The 11,902-nt window shown below is 41.6% G+C and overlaps 1 protein-coding gene across 1 annotated transcript in view; it reads right to left on the reverse strand.

Annotated features, from left to right (window-relative positions):
• LOC140922133 (uncharacterized) overlaps positions 1 to 11,902 on the reverse strand; it is a 37,894-nt gene that overhangs the window by 22,324 nt on the left and 3,668 nt on the right. Inside the window, exons 4-12 of the mRNA XM_073372154.1 lie at positions 7,451 to 7,699; positions 6,637 to 6,792; positions 5,857 to 6,005; positions 5,495 to 5,550; positions 4,345 to 4,579; positions 3,495 to 3,759; positions 2,428 to 2,989; positions 1,576 to 1,925; positions 530 to 876 (exon numbers count right to left, since the gene is read on the reverse strand). Coding sequence (XP_073228255.1) covers positions 530 to 876; positions 1,576 to 1,925; positions 2,428 to 2,989; positions 3,495 to 3,759; positions 4,345 to 4,579; positions 5,495 to 5,550; positions 5,857 to 6,005; positions 6,637 to 6,792; positions 7,451 to 7,699 — 2,369 coding nt within the window. The remainder of the gene's footprint in view (positions 1 to 529; positions 877 to 1,575; positions 1,926 to 2,427; positions 2,990 to 3,494; positions 3,760 to 4,344; positions 4,580 to 5,494; positions 5,551 to 5,856; positions 6,006 to 6,636; positions 6,793 to 7,450; positions 7,700 to 11,902) is intronic.

Below are 11,902 nucleotides of genomic sequence, written 5' to 3' on the forward strand. Positions count from 1 at the left end.
GCTGATTAATACGCCAGCTAGTAGTTTTAAACGTATTACACACACTGTTTACAGGTAGCCATTAGGACACCTGAAGGAGGATCATGAGCTTATCTCTACATAAAGATCTCACCTCACAGATAACCCACCCAGCACAGGAAAGGTTGGCCGCACCACCGGGGTCTACGTCCCCTACTCTTTTCGAACTGTGGTGTGGGTTCTTTTACGTCCTACAAGAACCAGGTAAGTGAAAGTGCTGTGAGACGGGATGTACGTTTTTTCGTCCTAATCCGAGAAGACTGAAAGTCTAACCGTTTGCACATGTCATTACAAAGGCAGCACTTTCTTCTCAGCTATTTAAAGACCCTGAGTTTTGGTCCGGCCGGGGAACCCGCGACCTCTTGCTCAGCCGATCGGCGCTCTCCCAACTGAGCCAACCAGGAGGCACGCGGTTCAATCATCATTGTTGTCATCTTAGACATAAGAAATTGACAAAAAAGAATTACGTGGGGTATCGAGAAACGATTAGCCGCTTCCGCTATTTTCTCACCTTGGCTTTACATGGCCTCGAATATCAAATTTCATTTTTCCCCAGAACATATTCCTAATGTCAAACTTTCCAGCGAGTTCCACAGAAGCAACGGTGGTTCCCTTAGCACTCAGTTTGAGCGGCAGACCAAGAATAGTAGGGACGGTAGTTTGGGCGTCCAAAAACATCATACTCTTGCTGAAGGTCTTCTTGCCACCCTTTGCCATCAGGAGCAAGAAATCGATGACGTTCACCTTGTCGATCTCATCGTTTAGCCAGCTAATATCGTTGAAGCTGGCAAGTCTGATCTCATTACCAAACATCTTCACAGAGAGAGCGCCAGATGGGTGATGCATTCGATTGTCCATCTGTAAAGGAGATAACGAAAACCTCGTTATGAGTCACCCCACGAAGTGATGGATAAACATAACTAAGAGAGGTTTATTCTGGAAAAACAACATCTTCACTAACTTCACCAAATGGAATGGAGCCACAGAGGAAACCCACCTTGCAGCCACCCCATTTTACTAGTGACCTAGAGCAAAACGGAACGTTGGCGACTGGAAGTAAAAATTAACAACTGGACTTTGATCTTTCGACTACTTCATTCAATGCTAAAGGAGTTACACAAAACCTTTTGAACTCGCCGTCACAAAAGCATTCCATCGGGCTTAACACCAAAGTTTCGTTTCCTACTCATCGCGAAGTCAGCGTTGTCGTCGCTTTAATTCTATGGACCACTCCGTTATTTTCCTGTTAAAATCTCGCCACTAAGACTAGTATTTATGGGCCTTGGCCGGGTGGTCACTTCTTCGTGGTTTCATTGTATTGAAGAGTAAGATATATGAAGAGATAAAGCCTTTTCTGCGAGGAAGTCAAAATAAGTGAAGGATGCTGATTTGTTTCATAGCATGAAGATAAAAAAGCGGTCAACTGAATCCGCTACAGAGAGGTTCAACAACGCCTATTGTAACGTTTGTAATTTTGATACAGTCCCTAAAGAATCTGCATAAACGGCCGTTTAGGGGAAAAATGTTGCATTTGGGAAATGATTTCCTTTAACTTACTGTTCGGTGAAGTTTATGAAGATGATTCTCTACACGGTTGATGTCATCTTCAATGCTCAGACTCCTCTGTCTTCGGAGCACTTTATTGACAGTCCTCTCCTCCTTGTCTCTCTCCTCGTACGGCTTCAGGTTGAACATCTTCATAATGCGGTCATCAGGGAAGTACCCCTCATCACCAAAGAACTGTTCGATCAGGATTTCCACACCTTCGAAGCGTGCGGCTGTCTCAAGCACGTTAATGGACGCTCCCAGGACATCAACTGTAAGGTTGAGCATGGCACTACGTGGAAAGAAGCTGCTGGGATGGAAGATAATGTGGCTCTGCGCCGATCCACCAAATCTCAAAACGTCTGCATGAAAACAGAAAAAGGAACTATTAGACGGGGTAGTTGCTAGAACAAGCCTACATCAACAGAAGCCAACCTTAAGTAAGGGTAATGGGTCTATCTTCGACACAAACAGACCCTAATCTGAAAATAAAGCTTGGATTGCTAGACTAACGGTACAGTTAGATTAATTCATCACTCTTAATTTAAACAAAATGTTACGTTGCTATCATGGGGGAGGAAAGAATGACCAATGACCATAATCTCTAGTTGATACTTATAGCCAAGAACGAACTTGACCTTGTCATCTCAATAAAGAAGTACAATTTTCGCCCGTCATTATTCTGATGCATTTGTTATGTCGCTAGTAATGGTGATGCTTTGCTACGAAGAGCGCTCAACGGTTTGGTAGAGTCGCTAACTTAAAATGTTTTTTATCGGTCACAAGAAACACGGAGTACTGTTCCGACGTTATGCATGGTCGAAAGTCATAGCTGAAGAGCATGGCCAGAAGTAACAAACCTACCGCTGTAAAATGATCCCTCCCAAGCACGTGAGAATTTCAACCTGTTGAGATTAAACTCTCGCAGTTTCATTCCATTCAGAGCGTCCTTCATCATCTCGGCCTGAGGAAGACCATGTACTGGCTCTGTTGACTCCATGGCGTTCGTCATATGTGACCATACGAACGATCCAACCTGGTTGTTGACTTCGTCGTTGAGGATTCTAGCGACTTCTTTGAAAACACTTGGACTGGGGCACTTCATAAGAGCGAGATACGCAGCGATACGGATTTCAACATCGAGGTCGTGTTCGCCATAAATCTTAAGAAGTTGCTCCGTCGTATGGTTGTTGCAAGGTAAGCGACGGAGGGCCTCCAATGCAGCAATACTCATGTTGACAGGTGCGTCCAGATTGAGGGCGCATCTCAGCAGGACGTGTTCAGCAGACGCAGGACGGCCAGCATTTCCAATGGCTTTCAGAGTGATGAGCATATTTTCGAAGTCTTCTGGTGTTGTACCCTCGCATGCAAAGCCAAGACGTAATTTCAAGAAGCTTTCCGCTTTGGTGATGGGGCTACCTTCCTCCTAGCGGGGGCGAAAGTGGAACAGTATTTTAGTTTACGTTACACGTTTTATTTTTGGGCATCCTACATTAAGTTCGATTTCCGCTGCTCGCTCGGGAAGGTAATCGAGCCTAATCCTGCTTCGGATTGACCGCGCTGCTCAATTAGTTAGAGAGTTGACCTGAGGTCAACAATAATTTCTTGGGTTCTTTGTTTGTGTTAATTTCTTTTATAGGTCTTCTAGTTCAGAAGCAAGGAATTGTACAGTTCTCACTCTCCATCACTCATTTCACTGGCTTCATACGGATGCTAAACGGCTTACATTCTTTGCTCAATCACTAACGGTAACCCGGGACAAGCCATACCCTTCATTGGAGCTCGTGCTTAGCTTAGTACCTAATTCCTACAAAGGACATTTTTTATGATTGTTTTGACTTGTATTGCTGTAAGGAAACACAAGCTTCGCTAGTAGACGTCTGTACCGAGATAAGTTTCTGACAATTTTTTTCAGGTTTTTATGAACTAACCTTTTCGTCACACTCCCGAGGGTTGCTCTCGCAGACCTTGTGTATAAGTGTTCCTAGAGTCAACATGGCCGTTCTACCCGGATTCTCTTCGCAAAGCTCCAACACGTGTTCAACCGTCTCCTTGGTGGGATTTGACGCCATAGCAAGACCAGCCAGGAACATGTTGCCTCGCTCATGGCTAACTAACTTTTCCCTTATGGCATAACTCATCACTTTAGCACAGCCCCCCGTTCCACAGTGGGGTAAAGCATCGTACAGATATTCACTAAAAAAAAGATTTTCAAGGACGTAGTTGTATTTATCAAGACATACCACACAGTATTACATCTAATTCAACGTTATGAGTTTATAGATTCACCAAAGACAGCGAATAAAAATGAAAAGAATCTTGCAGATCAAACAGTCATTTCGCTTAACGACCTTCTCGAGAACACAAGGGTTTACGGTGTCGGTGACCGCCGCTTAAGGGACCGTTACACGAAAGTTAAGCCCATTTTGTTTACGTTTGTCAAATACGTTCCATGAAACTTCACCTTGGGTTCAATAACAAATGACTCACCCTTTAAAAATAACATAAAACGTCTTTCTCGCGTATGCAACACAAAAAAATGAAAATGACTTTTTGGCCTGTGAAACAACTTTCTAAAACCCAATCGTTCACCGTTTTAATCATCCTTAACTGAGGCCATTCGTGCCATCATGTGTATTTGCCATGATTTGTTACATAAACCTTTGGGTGATATTTTAAGCAGTTATTACATTATATTTCTCTCAGTTTGGAAGCCAGTCTCTAATGCCTGAATACGGCGTTTTCCTATCTGTCGAGTGAGGTGACATTATTAACACTTACTGCATCTTTTCATCTTCCTCTTGGTGTACCTTCTGCCACAGTTTCTCCATGGCTGGAGTGTTAAGCTTGCGGATACTGAACACAAGTTCCGAGAAGTGCTGTGCGGAGTCTGGTTTGGTACTCGTACGGGATTGCTGGGTCAAACGGCTGACCAGATAGTACGCATTAATTATGGCATCTTCGTTGGACACGGGTGTGGAATGGGCGTACTTCAGTGAAACAGACCGAAATTCCTCTGAAAAAAATTACAAGGATTACCTTCTTTTACTTGAAGTCCACGTACGTAAAAACTGATGACCTTCATCTCCACGTTATTTAGCTAGTATTAAGCTTTTTTAAGTCAAAAAGTCAGTTAGCCTAGTTCTTACGCCATGTAATCTGTGCTACTTCCTTTAATGACTTAATCCTGGAGGGTTTTTAGCCGAAAGAGAAGAGAGAAGCTCTAGCAACGTCACAGTAAAATGATTTTAGACTTTGTCTGATTTAAGTTTTACACAGCCTGTGTGCCTGACTGCCATTAGCGGGAGAGTGCCGAAGGGTTTTATCGGCGGAGCCATGAGTAGATGAGGGGAAAGACAAATTGATTTTCGCTTCGCTAGCCGCCAAGAAAATACCCCGGGCACAGCTACACAGTGTTGTCTCTAATTGCACCATGAGACATTTTTGGGAAAGCTGTCGCTTCTCTTAAGTTGCAGCACACTTTTTTGTACACTTCTTTTCCTTCACTGCACGACTGCGGCGTGAAAATTCCCAATTTCACTTTTATGGAGGACGTAAAGAAGCGACAACGAATTTTTCTTCCTCTTTCAAAACTTGTGTGTGGTCCCCAAGAAATTAACTCCAGGGAAATCCGCTTTCAGCGAATTGAAATAAGCGCGACAAAGTTTGAAAAAAACGCGAATTCATTTTAAAAGTGAAGTTTTCGCTGCCGTTGCACTTGTCGATGCTAAAGCTCCCTATTTGGTGTTATGAGGTTGCACAGGATACTGGGTCAAATTCGTCTCTAATACAATCCCACAGTGCAATTCGACACCAAAAGGAGCCAGTCCCCAGCGTTACATTAACAAAGGCCAATATTAACTTCCCTTGCTGACAAATAACCCTCTATCAAATCTTAAAATCAGGAGTGCAAAATTATTTGAATACATACCGATAGCAACTGGCTCAGGTTCAGTTGTCTTGATTGATTGCAGTTCCAAGACTTGTCTGTGGTGAAATTAAAAGAATAATTAATTACATTGTGGAACCTCAATATAACGAAGGGCCAAGGCACTGGCAAAATGTGTTCAACATACCGAGGTTTCGTTATATCGAGGTTCTTTTTCATATATTTTGCTATTACTGGGGTAAAGAAGATCGTTCGTTATACCGAGGACTTCGTTATATAGAGGTTCGTTATATTGAGGTTCCACTGTATGTTTATTCCACGAGAAGTCGAATATCCCGGCTACAGCCCTCAATAGTAGCCTACACGTTTTCAGGCGAAAGAATACGCTGGCTTTTACGTCTTACCTGGTGGTGGTAATAGCTCCAGATGTATTTTTGTAGCCTGCAGAGAAGGGTCTAAAGATGTGTTGTTCCTTACAAACCACCTTCTGTGTTCGAGTCTTGGCAGTTAAGTACATCTTACACGTGCTGTGAGAATTCAGCAAGCTCAGTGGCTGTGAAAAAAACAGTAATAAAAAGCTTAGAGGTGTCTTTTGCACTTTAGGAGCAAGGATTTACACCGTCGGCTAGTGCGCGGACTTCTGTGCGAGAGAGATCCCAGGTTCGATTCTCACGTGTGACCTCAAATCCTTGTTTTGACTTCTTCCCTTTCCGTGTTGCTTTAAAGGAGAAGTGTTTGAAGCTACCGACGGCAGGTGAGTACTCTTAACCCTTTTACTTCCTCAATCCACACCCGAGCGGTTACGTCATGGCGCCGCTTTGCCTAACCTTTTACTCCGACATTGCCTTATTTACGAAAGTTCTGAAAACGCTTTGTTTAACGCAACTCAGCTCTTCGCCAATATCGCTTGCTGGGCTTACTTAACAGAGTATACTGCACTGATACTTAAAAACGTCCCCTATTCATCACTACATATTAGCAGTTCCCTTCGCAGTTTGTCGAAACATTTGTCGTCAATTAATTACTTTTGTGCATGGAGATGACGAACTCGCCTCGATTCTTCGCCTCTCACACTTTTCATGTTTCAATTTTTATCCTTTATAATTTAAAGAGTCTTTCCACAAATTCCCGGCTGCCAAGAATTCGGATCGTACTTGTCGTGTTTTACATGATTTAAACCATACCTTCTCTTCGTAAGAATGCACGTGAATTCCGACGTCTGTCTGTGCGCGATCGGAGCACTCCGTCAGGTTTCGCGTCTTGTAGATCACTTTGGGTCGACCGCTGATGTGACGAGATTTGATGGTGTATTGCACTTTGCATTTACCAACAACATCGTCCTGAAAGGTGCGAATTAGAACAAAGACAGTCAAGGCCACAAATTCCATTGTAAAAAATACAGTGGCTAGGGTTATTTCAAATTTGTTTATCCAGACCGTTCACACGAGCAAGTTTTACTTTCCAAGTTTTTCCTTGACAAGGAAACTTAAAGAGGTTTCGTGTTTAGTAAAAACACGGCTAAAGTCACTCAGTTCTCCCTTGCCAAGTTTTCCAAACACATGATTTATTTTTTTTGGTAACGAAAGTCTGGCTAAGGAAACTTAAGTCTCAAACGCGGGAGTCCTTTGTATCTTCATGCTTCGCTACTTGGGGTACCCCCTCCCCTCAATAATAATAACAATAATAATAACAGTAATTACCGACTGAGAGGTAGCACATCGACGTAGTGGTTCTTCCGTCTACCATTCCTGGTCGAATTGCAATTTCGAAATGCTGGTTTTTGAGGAGAGGCAAAAAACGGAGTATCCGAAGAAAACCTCTTGGAGAGAACCAAACTAATAAAACTCAACCCACATACGTCGTTGACGCCGGGATTTGATCAGTTGGTGGGAGGCGAGTGTTCTCACCCCTGGGCTACACTTGGCCCCCAAGGGGTCAAGACCCTCCCCATGAATCCCCCCCCTCTACCGAGTAAAGGGGCAAAAAACAGTCTCTTACCTCTTCCAAGACGGCATGCTCGTTAACGAACTGCACCTGTAACGCGCTGAGTATACCCCTCTTGATGTTCAATACGTGGGGAGGTTCCTCTGGATGGGCGAGGATCTCAGTGATTCGACCGCGGTCGGTTCTAAATACAAGATCTTGAGCTTCAAGCTCTTCAGCAAAAGCTGTTGATCCCCGAGATACATGGTATTTCAAGGGACCGGGGTTCTTGCTCTGTGCTTCCCAGAGCTCAACTGTGTCAAGCTGAAAAGAAAGAAATAAGTATCAGCAGGCTTTTCTAGAACTACGCTTTTCTCTCAAAATCTATCATGTAGTATTAAATGATGAGAAGAACTTGTTAAACAATGAAGATTTCTTTCACTTGTTGACCAAATACATTAAACGACTGGATATAAAACTACATCCTCTGCGACTAAAATTCTTTTGGGCATAATATTTTGCCACTTTACTTCAGACTTAACTTAAGTTAAAGAACAACTGCCCTTGCTTTGCTGCGACAAAATATGGATCATAGAAATCAAAATATTACCTCTAATTCACAAATATTTTCCGTCGAAACAGCGTTTCCACAAGAGTCACTGCACAAATCGCGGGCGCAGCTTTTAACAGGAATACCGCTGGATTTTGAATTGCAAATGCGCGTATCCGCCATCTTGATTTGTGACTGAGTTCAAAAGCACTGGCCTTGCGACAGTTGGCATTTTGGCATTAAAATTATTCTACTGCATCTAAACCTGCTGTGGGACTGCCCTGCACAGGTCTTTCATATATTATTATTAGTGAAATGACCTGAGTTATTAGTTGCGTCCTGGTTCGGTAGAGCATATTCTCTCTTCTCTATCCTTCTTCATATGTACCGACGGGAAAAATTTTTTTACAAACACGACTTATTTTATACGGTTTTTTATTTCTCTCATTTTATGTCCTCCTTTATGGGCCTGCGAACACAATCTTACGTGACAGCAGACACCATAAGCCACACCACTTTAAGCCCTAAGAGTGATCAGTACTAAATTTCTCCCCGTGATATCAATGCTTTGTAAAACAGAGTGGTCATGAGAATTTCGGATATGATCACACAAGATCAATTTTGGATGATATTTTATCAGCTTCTCCCAACTACTTCTATGGGAAATGAATAGGGGCAATAAATGAGAATTCAAATTTTGATCTTAGGGTTTAAAAGGTTAAAAAACCTCATTGGAGGAGAAATTTCATACGAGTCCCTTTTAGAGGAAAGGATTAAACAAAAACTAGTGAAAGAAAAAACCTAGACTTCCGCAAGAATTCGGGGCAAGAACTGGCAAGGATGAAATATCGAGTATGGGTGGTCTCACCGAATCAAGGGCAAACACAACATTTTCTAGTGAATTGTGACTAACAGAAGTGTTTTCGAATGATGTCAGAAATAGTGAAAGAATGCCAATAAACATACCAAACAAGATTTGTCAGGCAAATCGAACATTGTTGGTTTATTTACGGGAGCAAAAGGAGAAATTCTTTGCGCCTGCCATTTCTTTCATTTTTTCGACGTTATCATTTGAGGTTTTCTTTGAGTCAACTTCGAAGATCTGTGACGTAGGCTAATTTTTGGGAGCAGATGTTTCCCGTTGCCTAAGTCATTCCCGCTCTTAGCTAAAGTAGAACGGCCCAGAAAAACTCTCCTCACAGGGTATTTGTTTTGCCGTTGGTATGAAACCTTACGTACAATTTTTGGACATAATTGACGAAACTTTTGAGTCTCCCCATCCCCACCCCCCAATAAAAAACATCGAGGAAGGAAGGAAGTTGCGCGTTTGGCGCGTCTTCGCGGATTAATCCATTATTTTAGAGGTGAGAAGGGGGGTTTGCTCTTTATTGCAGATTCCCCTCGAACATGTAAAGCACAGAAGTTTGACTGATCACATGCAAGTTTGTAGGGCATTTGGTATAACCCACGATCATTTAATTTCAGTTAAGTTTCAAAAAGGAGCATTTTCTAAATGTGACACTGTGAGAAGTTCACTTGTGGGATTCCAACACTATGTGAAACCACTAATATCTTTATGTTTTGATATATCTTTCATATATGGGCTCAATAGAATTGAACTTGACCTTGTATCACATTACGGCCGCGTAAGTTAAAATCAAAATACTGCAGTCCTGAATTAGCTAGCAAGTTTAAGAAGAAGAAACAAATCCTAACTGTTACGTCATCTTTCGACTATCAATTAGCACCAGGAGCAATTGGATTATACACAAGCACGTAGTTTCCGCCATGAGACATGCAATAATTTTTGATTGCACACCTTCAAGTCTGACTCATTAAGTCTGAGAGACAAGTCAAGGAAAAGAGGCAAACGTGACAGTAGTGGTCTAGAATTCCTTCAGGAGCGATCAAACAAATTTTAAGATAGAAATCATTAATCAGAGAATCAAATTTCACAAGTGCCCGTCAGTGGCAGGGCAATACCTCTTCCCCTATACCCAGTACACTCGGAATTTTTTAGCTTTCAAGCCCAGAAATATAGACATCTGCTGAAACGCTGCATTTCAAAAAGATTATATAGTCGCATCGAAACAAAACGTATCCAATATGAAAAACCCTCGTTTTTCCTTTTTGGCCTTCACAGTGTTTTTCTTACGTAATGATTGTACTCGGGAATGCCCGGGTGGCGATTTGCCCGGAAATTGGGATGACTGCTGTTTAAGATTTTTTTAAATTTTTTTTTCTTGTTTTTTTTTCAAATGTATTGCGACTCACGACGTAAATAAACTGCTACCCGAAATGAAATCTCTAAGTACATAATTCAGTATGGCTAGCTTACGAATACAGCCGATCCTCATCGCCTCTCGTCCAAACATTACCCGAAGGGGAGTGATGTGAGGTGGCTGGATTTGTAGGCTAAATAATGGCGTGATTTAGGTATAATTTTGAGCAGAGAAAAAAATAGTTTTGTCATTCAGTTCCTAGTCAAAAGGTGATCTGTTCTTGAATATGTACTGCGGAAAACTCAAAGGGATAAGTTGTGTCGTGACTTCAGTTTTTCTTAAAAATAAAAGATTCTAGTTTCGTCACCCGAGAAAGTAATGAAGCCAAGGATACTAATTCCCTTTGCACATGGTCTAGACTAAACGAAGATTGCCTGGAATTTTTTTCCTTTTCAAATAACAGATATATTTACAGCTATTCAATGTCTGGTATTACCACGAATCGCGTTTTACAAACATAAACATAGCCCTCTAAGGTGGTCGTACAAGGAGCTTCTTTTGCCAATCGACAAAAATAATCTTTTTATCACAAATAAAAACATGTTATTCGTGATTCATCATGAGTGCTGTTATAAGGTAGAGATCAGATTCAAGTGGAAAACGTGCGGTCGTTTCGCGAAATATAACACCGTCCACTAAACCCACACTTTCCTCAGGCAAAATTTTTTTGCTGAAATGTTTCGCGGTCAGTTTTCTTTTTTACACTCCCCAAGGATAAAACCACGCCAAAATCTATTACCCTTGACCTAGAAATGAAGGCCCGAAGTGAGACAAGGGGCCTTTGTCACTTCAAACTATTTTTTTTACATAAAATGTATTAATAACACCGGAAATGCTTTGACCACGCACAGCTGTGCGAATCCGCTGAACGACCACCTGATTTAAAGGCCAAATTGCGGAGTTTAAGGAGAAAAAAACCTCGTTTTGCATCCCTTCCAGTCTAAGCTTTTAGTCTGAAGACGGGAAATTAAGTACGAGAAAAGAATGAGATTTGAAAGAAAAGATTTATTGAAAGCTTAATGAAACAGGCTACTCGGTTTGAAGAGCATGTAATGCTTCAAAATTCAATTTCTTCTAGAAAACAGGATCGAAAACAAAGCTCCTTTGAAGGATATTATGTTGCACTAGTCCATGTAAGAGGACTAAAATTCTTCCTTTATCTGCCAAATAGACAAATCAAACTTCGACCCTCTAGCGAGACTTTGGACCGTGCTGTTCTTTTTTGGGACACAACCCGCAGTTATTTCTTTCTTGCCCCGTCGCAACAAAAGTTATATGTTTTGAAAACGAACTAGACCTGACTGGGAAAGGAAAATAAAGCTAGAAAAAAATCGTGACAATTGGGATCAATAACATTGTGGCAATACAAGCACTTCAGTGAACAAATATAATATAATCCTTAGTGACCAATGACCTGACAACAAAAAAAACAGTTGATCTTCAAAATCGAAAACGCAAGTCTTGTGTCACGGTATGCGGTTTTTACTCTCAAATTTCGAAATAAACAAAAAAGCGAAACCACAAAAACTGAAGCATTAGACCGGCAGCTTTACAGGTCCAGTCGCTAGTATATTCTCTCGCAAACAGAATTTAAGAACAGGAGTAAAAACAAACCACATTCATTGAACTTTGGAATTAAGGGTTGTTTGTGGCGCACTAATAATTGATTTTTGTTTACACGAGCATTATGTGTAT

The sequence above is a fragment of the Porites lutea genome, chromosome 12 (assembly GCF_958299795.1).
Source record: "Porites lutea chromosome 12, jaPorLute2.1, whole genome shotgun sequence".
NCBI lineage: Eukaryota > Metazoa > Cnidaria > Anthozoa > Scleractinia > Poritidae > Porites > Porites lutea.